Below are 18,515 nucleotides of genomic sequence, written 5' to 3'. Positions count from 1 at the left end.
TGAATCAAATACCTCAGACTTTTTCTGAGCTCCATTACTAGGTTCAGTACCACGTGCATCCAATTCTTGGACACACTCAAATGGGACATTTGCCTCTTCCAGGCTTTTAATACCCGTACCCGGTTCAAATTCTAAATTCCCCTGATCCTCCCAGCTACTCTCTGGGCAACTCCCTTCTGGAGTAAACTCAACCCTGCGGGCTGAAACAACCTCATCTGCCACCCCAGCAGACTTCTTCAAGGTAATGGCATCCTTTTCATCTAGGACTGCCCTCATTTCATTATCGGGAACACCTTTAGAATTTTCAACTTCTTCAAACAGTTCTGCCAAACCAGACAGATCATCCATGTCCAACTCTGGACCTTTTAACAGCTTTATCTGTTTCTCATCTTTATTTCGTGCCTCTAGAACTTTTCTCCTTGCTAAGGGCAGGTCTACCTCCTCTCCCTTACTCTCTTTCACTTTACTACTCTTCATTTTACCACCCTCTAAACCCTCGTGGTACAGGGTCGGTAAAAACGTCTCGGCCAAATCGATACTGGCCGGATTTAAACTGCTCTCGTTCTCAGCTGCCTTTCTCAACATGCTGCGAGTGATCGCGCATGCGGGATATATCTTGGAATCTAGGGGCGGGACCTCCACCGGCTGTCGTGTCAGCTTCATTGCTGACCAAACCTTACCACCGGCTAAATAATTACCCAGAAAGACGTCCGCGTCAGTTCTCGGGAATTCTGATCGCACCCCCATTTCAACTGGTCCAGATACCAGCTCACAATTCATAATGATCCTATGCAAGGGCACCGTTTCTGTCCCTTTTCCTATTCCTTTCACAGCTACCATTCCCGTCTTGCAACCAAAATCCAGTACTTTACTGCTAATCAATGACAGTTCAGCACCCGTGTCTCTCCAGATCCGCACGGGAACTGGTGGGTCTCCCTCTCTCACAGACACGGTTCCGTTTGACATACAAGTCTCAGACCCTTCGCGTACTCTGTCTACCCGGGGCTCTCTTGTCGATTTACTGATCACCACGGCACATCCTATAGGGACTGCTGCTTTCCATTTTCCTGTCTCCTCATACTCTCTCTCCTTCTTGGCTCTCTCCTTTTCTTTCTCAGCTCTCTCCCTCTCTTTTTCAGCTGCTTCCAGCTGTTTTAACTGCACTTCATGCTCCCTTTGCTTCTCAGCTCTGTCCTGCTCTAACTCCTTTAGCTGGAGCTCATGCTCCCTTTGCTTTTCGGCTGCTTCCAGCTGTTTTAACTTAATTTCATGTTCCAACCTTAATTTCTCCAACTCTAACTGAGCCATCCCACTAGCTGGTACCTTTTCAGGGATATTTTCCAATACCTCAGCTGCAAACACATTCTTCTCAATATAATACTGAGTTATGGCCCTTTGCACCTCCCGCTTTTTCATTGACAACCTCACCTCTGCGAGGTTTAGTCCCTTCGCCATATTTATCAAGTCCGATTTGGTGGCCGCCTCTAGCCACCAAAGAGTCGGGTTTTCTATAAATTCATCCATGTTCATCTTTGCTGGTTTCCCGTCTGGCTACCCGTGTACCAATTCAAGTTTGGACTTACAAGCCCGATTCACTGGCCTTCCAATTTGGTGTCAAATCCCGAGACGAGAACCCCAAGTTGTTATGTACCCCGTAACTGGGTCACTTACCAGCAAAGTTAGAGAGGTCCGTTGAAGTCTGATGGTACTATTTTTAACAGTATTTATTGATAAAAGTACACAAAAATAATATCAATGCAAACATACAGATAATATACATCGTCAATACTAAATCTAAAAGCACGGGTATAATAATAATCAATAAGAAATAGCTCTATCGTTGTCTAGGGGATAATGTATTGTCCGATGGAAATATAAAAGTCACTTTAGTTCATTCAGGCTGCAGCCTTTGGTTAGAGAGAGAGTCGATATTTTTAGAACTTGCCCGTTTTCCTTTTTATGATGTCGATCCTTCGAAATGTCGTTGGTGGTGATCTCTTCTTTAGCTAAGCCGTCTTCCGGGGTAAGGCCTCAATCCCGGTCAACGGGAAAGGACACACGTGGGCCCTCCACCGGCTGTCGCTATTAAACGCTGTCACGGGATTTCTAGCATTTCTCCTGGTGCGTCTAAAGGGGTTGTTCCCCAGACCCTCTTTTATCCTTACTCACGGGGTCTCAGATGTCAATCAGGTCAGGATGATGCAATCCCTCAACCAACCCCCTCTGATCATTCCCTGAGGGCTTCCATGAAGTACAGTACTCAATACACAATTCCGTCTCCAAGAGACAATGGCCGTTTTCCGTGGCTTTGTATCGTTGAGGGGCCAGGACATTCCAAACATCTCTCTCTCATTTCCTGGGTCTCCTGACCTGAATTAATAGCGATCTTGCGATTCTCAAAAAGGAGGGGGCTACTTTGTACCCTTCGGCCCCTCAGAGTTGGGGCACAGGCGTAACAGTTTGTACTCTAAAAGAAACTGAAATCCTGAAGAACTTGCAGAATCAGAAACCAGAGATCAAACAAACCCGATGTAGAGGGTGGACACTCTCACATTTCTGGCATTTTGCTAGTGTCTTCCACAGAGACTGTCACAAAATATTTATTAAGTTCTTCCACCATTTCTTTCTCCCCCATTACCACCTCTCCAGCATCATTTTGCATCAGTCTTAAATCCACTCTCATCTCCCTTTTAAGTATCTGGAAAAGAAAATCGGTATCTTTTTTATATTATTGGCCAGCTTACCTTCATATTTCATCTTTTTCCGCTACTGGCTTTTTTAGTTGCCTTCTATTGGTTTTTAAAAGCTTCCCCATCCCCCAACTTTGCACTAATTTTTGCTCTATTATATGCCCTCATTGATACATACAATTTATCTGCTTCTCAAACTGAAGGATAAATTCTATCATACTTTGATCTCTGACTCCAAAGGGTTCCTTTACCTTAAGCTCTCTAATCAATTCTGGGTCTTTACATAAAACCCAATCCAGAATTGCCATTCCCCTCGTGAGCTCAACCACAAGCTACTCTGAAAAGCAAACTCACAGACATTCTACAAATTCCCTCTCTTGGAATCCAGCACCAGCTGGATTTTCCTAATCTACCTGCATATTGAAATCCCCCGTAGTTATTGCAGCATTGCCCCTTTTACATGCCTTTTCTATCTCCCATTGTAATTTGTAGCCCACAACCTGGCTACCATTCGGAGGCCTGTGCATACCTCCCATCAGGGTCTTTTTACCCTTGCAGTTTCTTAAATAAGGATTCTATATCTTCTGATCCTATATCACCCCTTTCAAGGATTTGATTTGATTTTTTACCGATAGTGCCACACAACCTGCCTATCTGCCTGTCCTTTTGATAAGATGTACATGTTGAATGTTAAGCTTCCAAATATAGTCGTCTTACAGCCGTGACTCAGAATTGCCCACAATCTCATCCCTACTACAACAGCAGTAGGTAACCTGCTAACTGCGCAACAAGATCATCTACCTTATTCCACATTCTACCTCCACCCTTTCTGATTTTGCCCCCTGGTAAACTTTAACATCCCACTGACTACAACTTTGCCCTATCATCTGCCTGTGCTTCCTGACAGTCTCGCTACAGATCGCACCTAGATGCAGGCCCCATTGTCAGCCCTATCATTCTGGTTCCCATCTCACTGCCAATTTAGTTTAAACCCTCCCCAACTGCTGTAGCAAACCTGCATGCAAGGGCACTGGGTTCAGGTGTACCCCATCTTCTTGTGGCAGGTCTCACCTTCCTCAAGACATCCCAATGTTCCAGAAATCTGCAACCCTGCCCCCTGCACCAATACCTCAGCCACGCTCTCATCTGCCAAATCATCCTATTCTTACCCTCACTGTGCCAAACTATTACTCTGCCCAGTCCCATTGACCTGCACCCGGACCATAACCCTCTGTACCCTTCCATTTGTGTACCTATCCAAATTTCTCTTAAATGTTGAAATTGACTCCACATTCACAGCTCCTTCTGGATTATCACCAACCTCTAAGTGAAGAAGTTTCCATCTCATATTCCTCTTAAACATTTCACATTTCACACTTAACTCAAGTCCTCAAGTCCTGGCAACATTGTTATAAATTTTCTCTGTACTCTTTCAAACCTATTGACAGATAAGTTTCTGTCCTTTATCAAACTGACTAACTGTCAATCTCTCTGCAGGAGATCGCAGGCATGGTGGGCTGTGACCTGAGCACCTCACTGGAGGTTGTGACTTGCCTCAGGAACAAGTCTGAAGTAGAAATACTTAACCTCACCAGGAGCGCGGTAGGTGAAAGGCACTCTCTCAGCCTCTTTGCTTTGTGAATGTTTTCATTTGTGTATCTACTGTAACATCATCAGCCTCACACGTTCTCGGTCTCCAGAGCATTATCTCTGAGATGGGTTGTCCAGGTCTGGGTAGGTGTGTCAGGAAAATGTGGGGTGGATGAAAATGGACCGATGGCCATTGTGTGTCCTGACACACAGTCCGAGTCCTGTTGCTACTATAATTCCTACCTCCTGAGGGTTATATAGAGCTACCACGTTACCAAGAGTAGTGAGGTAATGTAGATCTATAAAACTCTGGTCAGACCACACTTGTGTTCAGTTCTGGTCACTGCCTGATTGGAAGGATGTGGAAGATTTAGTGATGGTGCAGAGGAGATTAACCAGGATGTTGTGTGGATTACAGGGCATGTCTTCTGAGGATAGGTTCAGCAAGCTCGGCTTTTCTCTTTGGAGTGAAGGAGAATGAGAGGTGACTTGAAAGAGGTGTACAAGATGATAAGAGGCATAGATCGAGTGGATAGCCAGAGACTTTTTCCCAGGATGGAAATGGTTAATACAAGAGCACATAATGTTAAGGTGATCAGAGGAAGGTATGGGGAGGATGTCGGGTTTCTTTGCACAGAGTGGTGGATGTGTGGAACACCCTGCCAGCAGTCTTCCCTTTTAGGTGTGCACGTGTTAACTATATTTCAGGATAGTACACAATCATATTTCCTTTTCCGGTTTCTGATGTTGACAATGTGGAGTTTGCGATGATTTCACTGCAGATTTTAGAACTGGCTTATTTATACTGTTTTTATTGAAGAAATTATTCAGTGCACACATTGTTGTCACTGGGAAAACAATTGCACAGCATGAGATCTTTATACACACTGGTCATTAGAGGGAACCTTGCCTCCCAGAGACAGATACATTAGGGACATTTCAGAGACTCTGAGATAGGCTCATGGATGAAAGAAAAATGGAGGACTATGCAGGAGGGAAGGGTTAGATTCCTAGAATAGGTTAAAAGGTCAGCACAACATTGTGGGCTGAAGGGCCTGTACTGCGCTGTTATGTCCTATGAGGCCACGTCAAACTGTGTCTCAGCTCCACCTCTCCTGGGCCCTGCAGATATTCTGCAAGCACGTCTGTTTCTCTTGCAAACGATCAGTAATTATTGATCTGCTGAGGTGAGTGGTTCGGTAGTAAAACTGAGTACAAGGAGGCAAAAAACAAATCGAAGTACATTAGTGGAACTCAGCCGGTCAGTCAGCATCTATAGAGAGGAATAAAGAGTTAACATTTCAGGCCAAAACCCTTCATCATGACTGGAGAGGAAGGGGGCAGAAAGTAGATTAAGAAGGTGGGGGGAGGGGGAAATAGACAAGCTGGCAGGTGAGACCTGGTGAGGGGGAAGATATTTGGTTGGGAGATAAACCAAGAATCTGGAAGATGATAGGTGGAATAGATGAAGGGCTGAAGAAGAAAGAATCTGATAGGAGAGGAGAGTGGACCACAGGAGAAGGGGAAGGAGGAGAGGCACCAGGAGAGGTGATAGATAGAGGAGGAGAAGTGAATGAGTGAGAGGCAAACCAGAAAGGAGAATGGAAAAAGAGAGAAGGGGAGGAGGGAGAAAATACTGGGTTTGAGAAATCTATGTTCATACTGTCAAGTTGGAAGCTACCCAGATGAAATAAAAGTCCCTCCCCCTTCCTTTCCAGTCCTGAGGAAGGGTCATGGCCTGAAGAGTCAACTGTTTATTTCCCTCCATAGAGGCTACCTGACCTGCTGAGTTCCTCCAGCATTTTGTCTGTTGCTCGAGATTTCCAGCTTTGGAATATCTTGCGTTTATGATACGTTTGAGGTTTTTGAACCTTAAATACATGGAGGTAGAACTATAGACTGTGTTTTGCATGACATTAGACAGTGCACTGAGGCAGTAAAAGGGAGCTAAATAACAAAATGCAGAACAAACTGTTACACTTACGAGGAAAGTGCAATGCAGGCAGACAATGAGGTGCGCGATCCTAACAATGTAGATAGTGAGGTCAAAAGTCCATCTTGTTATTCTAGGGAACCTCCACACCTTCTCCATGAGCTGTTCTGGCACTCTGGTTCCCATCCCCCTGCAACTCTAGTTTAAACCCCACCATGCAGCATTAACCAACCTTCCAGCTTGGGTATTAACCCCCTCCAGTTCAGGTGCAAACTGCCTCTTCTGTACATGTCCCACCTTCCCTGCAAGAGGGCTTAATGATCCAAAAATCTTGTGCTCTCCTTCCTACCCCTGCTCCTTTGCCACGTACTAAACTGTATAATCTTCCTAGTTCTGGCTTCACTAGCACGTGGCATGGGTAGGAATCCGGAGATCCTGCCCTTTAACTTAGCACCTAACTCCCTGAACTCCCTCTGCAGAACCTCGTCACTCATTCTACTCATGCCATTGGTACCTGCATGGACCACGACTTCTGGCTGTTCATCCTCTGAGTTAAGAATGCTGAGGAATCGATTTGAGATATCCAGGCACCAAGGAGGCAATATACAATCTGGGAATCTTGTTCTCACCTATGGAACCTCCTGTCTGTTCCCCTAACAAATCCCTTATCACCACAGCGTGCCTCTTTTGTCTCCTTCCCTTCTGAGTCACAGAGGCACAACCACTGTGACTTCCCTCTGTTAGGTCAATTCCCCCCCCACTGTGTCTCTGCACCTTGGTTGTAACTACCTCTCTCTATAATTCAGACACAACACAAAGTAATATTACCACAAATGTATTAACAAATAATAAGATGCTTTAAGACAGAAGTTGAAAAGTAAACAGTTTAACACGACTGGCACTTCATACGTGATGAGGCCTGAGTGGTGGCAGTAATTTGAGGAGTCTCATGGTCTGGGGGAAGAAGCTGTTTCCCATCCAAACAGGTCTTGTCCTAATGCTACTGTACCTCCTGCCTGATGGTAGGGGGTCAAAGAGACTGTTGGATGGATGGGAGGGATCATTCAGAATGTTCAGAGCCCTGTGTACGTAGCGCTCCTGCTGGGTAGAAATGAGACATCGATGTAGCGTAGCTGTTAGTGTGATGTTATTACACCTTGAGGTGTTCTGGGGTTCAGCGTTCAATTCTGGTGCCATTCTGCAAGGAGTTCTGTACATCCTCCCGGAGGAGGTTCTCTCTACCCCCGCCCCCCAGTCCAAAGGCGTACTGGGTAGGTTAACTGGTCATTGTAAGTTGTCCCATGATTTAGCTCTGGTTTGTCGAGGGTTGCGAGGCGGCAAGGTTCAAAGGTCTGTAGGGCCTAATCCACAGTGTATCGCTGAGGAGCTCAATCTATGATCCTCTCAGTAGTCCCTTCAACCCTTTGTAGGGACTTGTGTTCAGATGCCTAGCAATTCCCAAACCAGACGGCGGTGCAGCTGGTCAGGACAGTCTCGATGCTGCCCCTGTGAAAAATGGTTCAAATGGTGTTGGGGGTGGGGGGAAGGCACCTTCTATGTCTCAATCTCCTCAGCATGCTATTGTGCTTTCTTGACCAAAGAAATCTTCATATTCAGGGAAATGTGTAACTCCATCTCACTGTTTTTGACACTGATTGCCCCAGTTAAACTTTTCTGCTTTATTTTTCCAAACAGATGTTTGGACCTATAGTGGTAGATGGGATCTTCCTAACGAAAAATGCTGAGCAGCTCTTTGAAGCCAAAGAAATCACTGTGGTTCCCTACTTGTTGGGAATCACTAATCACGAATGTGGTTGGTTATTGTCAATGGTAAGATCAAATTTGTCAATTTAATCTTGACGGGTTTAACGGGTTGCCACCCGAAACGTTGACCATCCCTCTGCCATCACAGATGCTGCTTGACCCACTGAGTTCCTTCAGCATTTTTTTTGCTCTACGTTTCAGCACCTGCAGCATTTTGTATCTCCAGATCAGTTTAAGTCCAGATGCAGCCTGACCTCTACTGTCACAATGAGGCCGAACTCAGTTTGGAGGAGCAACACCTCATGTTCCACCTGGGTAGCTTCCAGCCCGATGGCATGAACATTGACTCATCTAACTTCCAGTAATTTTTACCCCCTCCATCCTTCTCTCTTTTTCCATTCCCCATTCTGATTAATCTCTCACACCTTCTCTCCTCTTCACCTCTCTCTGCTGCTCCTCCTTCCCTTTCTTTCATGGTCCACTCTCCTCTCCTATCAGATTTCTTCTTCAGCCCTTTACCTCTTCCACCTATCACTTCCCAGCTTCTCACTTCACCCATCTAGTTTCCCCCTCACCTGGTCTCACCGATTACCTGTCAGCTTGTACTCCTTCCCCTTCCCCCACTTTTGAATTCTGGCATCTTCCCCCTTCCTTTCCAATCCTGATGAAAGGTCTTGGCTCAAAGCATCAACGTTTTACTCCCTCCATAGATGCTGCCTCACCTGCTGAGTTCCTCGTGTGTGTCCGTGTTCCAAGCTTTCTGCCAAGTGCAGAGTCTTTTGAGTTTAAGTGATTTTTTTTTGAATAATATGTTGGCTTGGAGTATTCTATTTAGTTTTGGCCCATCTGCTAAAGAAAGACACCATTAAGCTGGAGAGTACAGAGGAGGTTGCTGGGCCTCGAGGATCTGAGTTATAGAGAGAGGTAGAGCAGGCTGGGACTGTTCTTATTGAAGCTTTGGAGAATGAGAGGTGACTTTATTGAGGTGAACATCATCATGAGATAAAGTGAATATACACTAATTTTCCCCCGGGTTTGGGGAATCAAGAACGAGGGGGCACAGAGGGCAGAGAACCTGAAGGGCAACTTTTTTCACACAGAGTTGTCCATATATGGAACAAGCTGCCAGGGGAGGTGGTTGTGGCAGCTACATTAAGAGCACCTAAGAGGAACTTGAGTGGATACCTGGATGGGAAAGGCTTAGTGGGATACAGGCAAATGGGAAGAACTTTGATGGGACTTCTTGGTTAGCATGAAGTAAATGGGCCAAAGGGCCTGTTTCCATGCTATATGACTCTCAGACTCTCTGCTGAGAAGCTGACTGATGAATGTGTCTTCCAGAGATGCATAGTATCTCAATGGTGATGATCTGCAGGCCAAGTCATGGGGATGTCAATATTACTGAGCGGTTCAAGGATTGGGTGGATGGGTTTAAAACTTTGGATAAAAAATGTGGGTGATGTGAGGCAAATCTTTGTGCCAATATCTGTGAGGGCAGTATGGTTAGCATAACACTTTACAGTGCAAGCAATTGCAATCCAAGTTCAATTTCCACCATTGCCTGTAAGGAGTTGATGCATTCCCGGTGAGCGTATGGGTTTCCTCTCAGTTCTCCGGTCTCCTCCCAGATTCCAGACTTATGGATTAGTGTTAGTAAGTTGTGGGCATGCCTTATTGCTAAGGTTCAGCAAGGCGACATTTGCAGGCTGCCTGCAGCACAGCCTCGGACTGTGTTGGTCATTGACATAAATAACACATTTCGATGTATGTTTCGATGTATAGTACTATGCAAAGGTCTCAGGCACATATATAGCTAGGGTGCCTAAACCTTCTGCACAGTCCTGTATTTATCAACATGGAGCAGAGAGCAAGTTTGTAAATCTGGCAGGAGCAAAGGATGTTGGGAATGGTGAAGGTGAATCGCCACGGGAGGGTTTGGGACAGGTGGCAGAGAAGGAGTGCCAGGGGTGGGTGCGGCGCAGGTGCAAACACACCCTGCCCTGAAACACCAGGCAAGGTCACTTGATTCCAGACAATTGGTTTATTGATCAGAGAGAATGTCTCTCCTTCACCACTCTCTCCTTCTTTTCCTACCATGAGTCCCCTGGCCTGGCACCCTTCCCACTCTCAGTCCACAATAGAGACCCATATCAGAACCAGGTTTATCATCACTTGCATCTGTCATGGAATATTTTTTTGTGACAAAAGTATCATACAAAGCATATAATTAGTACAGTACTGTGCAAAAGTCCCTGGCACCCAAGTAATATATAATAGGCATCCGTTAGTCTCAAGAGACCCTGGATTCACGCCTTTGCGAGTTTCAAGGGTGCAGGCCTGGGCAGGGTTGTATGGGAGACCAGCAGTTGCCCATGCTGCAAGTCTCCTCTCTCCACGGCACTGATGTTGTCCAAGGGAAGGGCAAGGGCCAATACAGCTTGGCACTGGTGCCATTGCACAGCGATGTGTGGGTCAGTGCCTTGCTCAAGGACACAACACAATGACCTAGCTGAGGCTGCAACTAGTCGATATACATACATACCACCCGGCACACACCGAAGTTTCTCGAACATCAACATACACTCAACGAAGGACTCGCGTTCCACCCTTTTTCATCCTCCCAAGTACATTATCCCTGTGGGATTAACTCCCAAGTACATCACCCCTGTCAGATTCACCCTCAAGTACATACTCCTGTCAGATTATGTTCCAATACATCACCCGTCAGATTAATTTGAGTGGGTTTGAATTCATGGAAAATTGTCACCAGTATTGGGGAAAGAGGGAACTATACCAATGGGATGGGCTCCACCTGAACCGTGATGGGATCTGGATCCTGGCGAATCGCATAACTAGGGCTGTGGATAGGGCTTTAAGCTAAATAGTAGGGGGTGGGTTCAACAGATTGGAGAAGTATGGATAAAGTAAAAAAAAGTGTGGATAAAGATAAAGAAAAAGCAAAAGATAGAAAAGAGAAAAGTAAGAGTGGAGTGAAGAAAAGTCAAGTGCAAAAGAGTAAAAGATTACAAATTTTTAAAAACACAATGAGTGTAAGGGCACTTTATTTGAATGCCAGTAGTATTCGAAACATAGAAAACCTACAGCACAATACAGGCCCTTCGGCCCACAAGATTGTGCTGAATATATCCCTACCCTAGAAATTACTAGACTTACCTATAGCCCTTATTTTTTCTAAGCTCCATGTACTTGTCCAAACAGCCCTTCCAGGTGAGACAACACTTCACTTGTGAGACTGTTGGGGTCATCTATTGCATCTGGTGCTCCCAGTGCGGCCTCTATATCGGCGAGACCCAATGCAGATTGGGAGACCGCTTCATCGAGCACCTCTGGTCCATCTGCCACCCACTTCATCTCTGCTTCACATTCACATTTGGATATGTGCATACATGGCCTCCTCTACTGCCATGATGAGGCCAAACTCAGGTTGGAGGAGCAACACCTCATATACCGCCTGGGTAGTCTCCAGCCCCTTGGCATGAACATTGAATTCTCCAACTTCTGGAAATTCCCTCCCCCTCCCTTCCCCCATCCCTGTTTCACTCTGCCTCCTCCTCCAGCTGCCTATCACCTCCATCATGGTTCCGCTTTCTTCTACTACTATAGTGCTTTCACCTTACGTTCCTTCTTCACCTCTCCTGCCATTCCCATCTCTGCTTCCCCTCCCCCACCCCTTGATCTTTCCTAATTGGTAAGTGCCAGGTGGAAAAACCAGCTGTCTCCTTCCCAACCTCCCCCCACCTTCTTTATAGGGCCCCTGCCCCCTCCCTCTTCAGTCCCGACGAAGGGTCTCGGCCCAAAACGTTGACTGCTCGTTTCCACAGATGCTGCCCAACCTGCTGAGTTCCTCCAGCATGTTGTGCATGTTGCTCCTATTTCTTATGTTCTTATCCTTAGTAGTGTTGGTTTCTAATGCAAATGGTGCATTTCACTGTATGTTTCAATGTACATGTGATAAATAAATTTGAATCTGAGTTTATTGGGAATTTTGTTGCAGTTTTCATCAGGAATTCTTTGCTTGTTGCTGAATCTTTCCCACCCCACAGTTCTTTCATCGGCTGAGGCAGTGAAACTTAGCCAGCTTTGGATCAAGCCACTGTCCTTGATCACTGGCGGCATTCTGTCATCGATGCCCACCAGGACCACCAAACTCAAAACGGTTACTTTCCCCAAGCAGTAAGGCTGATCAACACCTCCACCTACTAACCCACCCTTCCACACCCCAACAACCACTACTTTATCATTTCCTGTCAGTCACCTTATGTACTCCTGTACTTAGTCTATGTGCATAAGCTATCTGATGTATTTATATTTATTGTGGTTTTTTATTATCGTATTTTAATCTTATTTGTGTTTTTTTTTGTGCTTCATCAGTTCTGGAGTAAAAATTATTTTGTTCTCCTTGCACTTCTGTCCAGGAAATGACATTAAACAATCCTTGAATGTTGAAGCTAGCAATGTACACACTGGTCATCAATTTTCACCGTTCTCTCCTTACAGATGCTGAGTCCACCAGGCTGGGAGGACGGACTGGACAGGGAGACCTCCAGAATGATCATAAATGCAACAAAATTCGTGAGCTTCTATCCAATCTCATCTCTGGACTTCACTCACCTCAATTCTGAACTGATTCCATAACCTACAGACTCACTTGGAACTCACCTTCTCAGTATTTTTTTCTATTTGTGCAATTTGTCGTGTTTTGCACAAAGTTACTATGTCAGTCTTTGTTTCGAGCATAAGACGTAGGAGCAAATTAGGCCATTCAGCCCGTAAAGTTTGCTCCACCATTCCATCATAGCTGATTTATTATCACTTTCAATCCTATTCTCCTGTCTTCTCCTCGTACCTTTGACATCCTGACGAATCAAGGATCTGTCAACCTCCACTTTAAACATACCCAATGACGTGGCCTCCACAGCTCTCTGTGGCAATGAATTCCATTCTAAAAGGACCTCCCACTAGTTTGAGGCTATACCTATTAGTCCTAGACTCCCCCTACTATAGGAAACATCCTCTCCGTGTCCATTCTATCTAGGCCTTTCAATACTCACTAGGCTTCAGCGAGATCTCTCATTGGTTGTAATGGAACTTTCACCAGCAACTGATCCAGACATTAGAAGTTTGAGAGGAGAGAATTTCATTCATTTCCACTGCTTGAGCAGTAAAAGGCAGCAGTGGATCATGCCAGTGTAATAGAGCTTTTGCCAACGACCAAAACATGTTTGGGATTGATTAGCAGGAGGAAATTTAAGGAATGCAGAATCAAGCACAGCGGCCATCACCTGCGTGGACAGAGTCACAGTGGCGATCTTGAGGCATCAGATCTTCGAGGCTTCTGCAAAAAGGGGCTTCAGTCAGAGAAAGCAAAGTATAGAAAAACTCGACCTTGTTTTATTTTCCTTCCCTTCTTTATATCTGCTCAGTTTGGACAGTAGAGATGCCAGGCAGGACAGTTGAATGCTCCTCTTGCGGGATGTGGTGACTACAGCTGAGAGAAGTGCATCCAACTGCAGCTTCTAACAGTAAATCGGATTGGACATCAACCTTGTGTTGAGACGAGAGTGGTAGTAGAGGGTTCCCTCTCTGACTGGAGGCCTGTGACTAGCAATGTGCCACAGGGATTGATGCTGTCCTTCGTTGTTTGTCATCTGTATTAATGACCAGTTAATGTGGTTAACTGGATCAGCAAATTTCCAGTTGACACAAGATTCTAGGTGTAGTGGACATTAAGGAAGGTTATCATGGCTTGCAGAGGGATCTGCATCAACTGGAAAAATGGGCTGATAAATGGCAGATGGAATTTAATGCTGACAAGTACAAGGTTTTACAAGTGCAAGTACATTTGTATATCTTACACAGTGAACAGAAGGGCACTAAGGAGTGTGGTAGATTGGGTTGTAAATAAAGCTTTTGGTACATTGGCCTTCAAAAATCAATGTATTGAGTATAGGAGATGGGATGTTATTGTGAAGTTGTATAAGGCATTGATGATGTCAAATTTGGAGTATTATGTGCGGTTGTAAACAAGGTTGAAAGAGTACAGAGAAAATTTACAAGGATGTTGCTGGGTCTGGAGTTGTCTGAGTTATAAGAAAAGATTGAATAAGTTTGGAGTGTATTCCTTAGAACATAGAAGACTGAGAGAAGATTGGATAGAGGTGTGCAAAATTATGAGGGGTATAAATAGGGTAAATACAGGCAGGCTTTTTCCACTGAGGTTGGGTGAGACTACAACCAGAGATTATGGTTTAAGGGTGAAGGGTGAGACATTTAAGGGGAACATGAGGGGAAACCCATCTTCACTCTGTAGGGCGTGCTAGTGTGGAATGAGCTGCCCGCACAAGTGGTGCATACAAGCTCAATTTCAATGTTTAAGAGAAATTTGGATAGATACATTGATAGTAGGGATATGGACAGCTATGGTCCTGCTGCAGGTTCATGGGAGTAGACAGCTTAAATCGTTTCAGCATGGACTAGATGGGCCAAAGGGTCTGTTTCTGTGCTGTACTTCTATATGACTCTATAGTTTCAGTGAGATTTCTCCATGACCACTCTATCCAGACCTTTCACTATTTGATAGGTTTCAGTGAGATTCCCCCTCATTCTTTTAAACTCCAAAGCCATCAACTGCTCCTCACATGTTAACCCTTTCAGTCCCAGGGTATTTCTCATTAAAGTCCTCTTGAACCTCTCCAGAGCCAGCACATTTTTTCTTAGATAAAATGTTCAAAACCTTACCTATACTATATATGTTTAGTTTTTCATAAATTCTATTGTCTTTAATTTTCCCGTAAATGCCTGTAAGGAAGTGAATCTCAAGGAGGTATTTGGAAACATGTACATACTTTGATCATAAATTTACTGCATGAAGAAGTTTGTTTATTTGTTTAGAGATACAGAGGAACAGCCCCTTCTGTCCCAATGAGCTTCACTGCTCAGCAGCCCACCTCTATTAACCCTAGCATACTCACAGGACAATTTGCAATGACCAATTAACCTACTAACCATCTCTGAACTGTGGAAGGGAAAAGGAGCAGCCAGAGGAAGACCCACAGAGTGACAGGGAGAACGTAGAAACTCCTTACAGATGGGGCTGGAATTGAACTCCGAACTCCGGAGTTGCACCAGCCACTTCGCTACCGTGGCACCCAGTTGCCCGTCAGGTCTTCTTTCAATCTTCATCCCTTCTTAAATCACACCCTCTAGTTTTTGGTTCTCTTTCGCTGGGAGAAAGGCCGTGCATTCAGCCCGTCTGTGCCCCAGTCTGTTAGGAGATTGAGATTTACAAAGTTCTGCTGTACGATGGCAGTTCAGCTGTATGCACACTATTGTTTTGTGAATTTGCTCTGCTAGAATTAACTGTGGCTGTGTTGTTCCCTTTCTGAGGGTAGCTAACGGACGAGGAGGTGCAACGAGCCCAGGAAGAGTACATGGGAGACACACAGGACAGGATAGAGATCAGAGATCTACACCTTGAGTTGCTGGGAGATGTGCTTATGTTAGAGCCTACAATCCGAGCCGCAAGATATTTCAGAGGTAAAAGATCCAAACAAGTATCCTGTCTTTAAGTCTCGCACTGTGAATACATAGAACACAGAAGAGTACAGCACAGGAACAGCCCTTCGACTCACAATGTTATGCCAAGCCAATTACGTAAATCATTAAATATCTTCTGCCTGTACGATGTCCATATCCTTGCAATTTCCTCATATTCATTCTAACACAAAATGTCTCTTTAATGTCCCTAATGTATCTGCCACCACCCCAGGTAGCACATTCTAGGCACCCACCATTCTCTGTATATTTAAAAAAAAACTCGCTCTTCATATCACCCTTGAAATTACCTTGTCTTACCTCTCTGAGTAAAAACTTACAACTAATGTCACCCCCCCCCCCATCACCTTAAAATTATAATCCTTCATATTAGCCATTTCCACCCTGAGAAAAAGGTCTCTGGCTGTCCTAGCGATCTATGGCGCTTATCCTCTTTGACACCCTATAGATTTTATTACCTGTGACATTGTATATTTAACAGTCCAAACTGGTCCCCTCTGCTTGGACTTGGCTTGTATATCTCCATACCTCACCTGTTCATGGGCCTTTCTAAATGCCTCTTAAACACTGCTCTTATATCTGTCTCAACCGCCTCTTCTGGCAGTGTGTTCCAGGCATCCACCACTCTCTGCGTATACAGTGGATACTGGTTAATTGGAACACATTTTGGCCTAATTAGCTGAAGGTTCATGGAAATAGTTAAAAAGATATTTTAAAAAAGCTATTATTTAACTGAGTAACAACTTGTGTATTTAGATGAAATACAGAATAAATTAGAACAGTACCAATAGTACTATAAAACTGCATTAGTTCCTAATAGTTATAGAGCAATTAATCCAGTGTATGCTGCCTTATTCTTTTGATTTGAATGTAAATGAACTAAATCAGAGCAGACATCGAATGCAGATAGTCAACTGTCTTTATACAACGCTATCGAAGATTTCATCCTCCAAATCTTCACTTTCACTGCAACATTCAAGATAATTGTTAATACCTTCAAATTTTCCAGTTCCTAACTTGTTGAAGTAGTGAAATCATTTCAATTTCACTCCTGGCCTTTTCCAGCATCTCTAACCTTGAATGCTTGGAACCACAGTGAGCAAAACAGTTCTGAATAGACTGTCTGTTTATTTCTCAACAACTATTGGTGACAGAAATCACTCTTTCTTGAACACAATTGACACTTTTTTAAAATTCCAAAATGCCTCTTAAACACTGCTATCATATCTGCATCCACCACTCTCTGCATATACAATGGAAATGGGTTAATCCCCATTCCTGTTTCCCCTTTCACCTGATCTCCTAAGCTGTCTATCATCTCTCTGGTGAACCTCTCCCTTCCCTTTCTTCCATGGTCTTCTACCCCCTCCTATCAGATTCACCCCTTTAACTCTTTCACCAAGCAACTTCCCAGCTCTTTACTTCACACCCTCCCCCTCTCCCAGTTTCACCTATCAGCTACCACCCTGTACTACTTCCTCCTCTCCCCCCACCTTCTCATTCTGAATTCTTCTCTTCCTTTCCAGTTCTGATGAAGGGTCTCGGCTGAAAATGTTGCTTGTTAACTCTTTTCCATAGATGCCACCTGGCCTGCTGAGTTCCTCCAATGTTTTGTGTGTATTATTTTGATATTTTAAACAGTTTGCTCTAAGTATAGCATAGTATCTAACAGCCACACAAATGCATGCAAATGACTCTAGTTAGAAACTGTTCAGCAACACACTCCTGACACAATTCAGTGGCACAGTGTCCCAAATAAACAAAGGGAATCCTGGCTATTTTCTCAATTTGTGTTTGTTCTTTAAGAGATCTCCCAAATGAGCAGTTGCCCTGATTAATCAATGGCTAATTATTTGTAATCCACTGTACTTATAAAAAAAACTTACCCCAGACACTTCCATGAGGCTTATCCCCTCTCACCCTAAGCCTAAAACCTCTAATATTTAACGTTTGGGAATTTAACCTGGGAAAAGCACTGACCGTCTCAAAGAACAAAGAACAATACAGCACAGTACAGGCCATTCGGCCCACAATGTTGTGCTGACCCTTAAACCCTGCATCCCATATAACCCTCCATCTTAAATTCCTGTCTATATATACCTGTCTAGTAGTCTCTTAAATTTCACTAGTGTAATTTAATTACACTAAGCTGAGTGTCTCCACTCAGTCTCCGGCACTTCAGAGGAATTTTTACCCACATTTATTCAACCTCTCCTCACAACTTATACCCTTTAATCCAGGCAACATCCTGGTGAACCTCTCCTGCATCCTCTCCAAAGCTTCACATCCTTCTTGTAATGAGATGATTGGAACTGTGCACAGTACTCCAAGTGTGGCCTAACCAAACTTTTATACGTGACTTGTCAACTTTTCCACTTGTCGATCATTTCAAAACATAAGAACCTCGAGGAAGTACAAAAAGAAGTCTAAAGTTCGAAGTAAGTTTATTAAAGTATAAATGTATCTACATATACAACCCTGGGCATACTTAATAAATCCATAATAGAATAATAACCATAATAGAATCAATGAAAGGCTGCACCAACTTGGATGATCAATGAGTGTACAAAAGAGATAAATTGTGCATTCAAAGATAAAGAAAGAATATTAATTTAAAAAATGAGCAATAAATATCAAAAACATGAGATGAGGTGTCAATGAAAGTGAGTCCATAGCTCGTGGGAACATTTCAATGATGAAGTGAAGTTGAGTGAAATTATCCCCTTTGGTTCAAGAGCCTGATGGTTGAGGGGTACTAACAATTTCTAGTTCTAAAAAGAGAATGCACAATATAGTGCCACAGTTACAGAGAAAATACAGGGTGGGCAATATGCTTGGCACAAGGGCCACAACAAAGTATATTGTGAGGTCAAGAGTTCATTATTATCCGTCTGTTTAGATTTAGATTTAATGTCAGAGAATGTATACGGTACACAACCTGAAATTCGTACTCTTCACAGACA

The 18,515-nt window shown here is 44.1% G+C and overlaps 1 protein-coding gene across 5 annotated transcripts in view; it reads left to right on the top strand.

The window, feature by feature from the left end:
- The window catches only part of LOC140740867 (fatty acyl-CoA hydrolase precursor, medium chain-like), a 74,335-nt gene that overhangs the window by 42,793 nt on the left and 13,027 nt on the right, over nt 1-18,515 (top strand). For all 5 annotated transcript variants that reach the window (XM_073070440.1, XM_073070441.1, XM_073070442.1 and 2 more), the window contains 4 exons: nt 4,188-4,292; nt 7,909-8,043; nt 12,496-12,570; nt 15,390-15,534. In XM_073070440.1, the coding sequence (XP_072926541.1) occupies nt 4,188-4,292; nt 7,909-8,043; nt 12,496-12,570; nt 15,390-15,534 (460 nt within the window). The remainder of the gene's footprint in view (nt 1-4,187; nt 4,293-7,908; nt 8,044-12,495; nt 12,571-15,389; nt 15,535-18,515) is intronic.

Source organism: Hemitrygon akajei, chromosome 17, assembly GCF_048418815.1.
Source record: "Hemitrygon akajei chromosome 17, sHemAka1.3, whole genome shotgun sequence".
NCBI classification, from domain to species: domain Eukaryota; kingdom Metazoa; phylum Chordata; class Chondrichthyes; order Myliobatiformes; family Dasyatidae; genus Hemitrygon; species Hemitrygon akajei.
The sequence above is the reverse complement of the archived record's forward strand: the minus strand, read 5'-3'. Positions and strand labels throughout refer to the sequence as shown.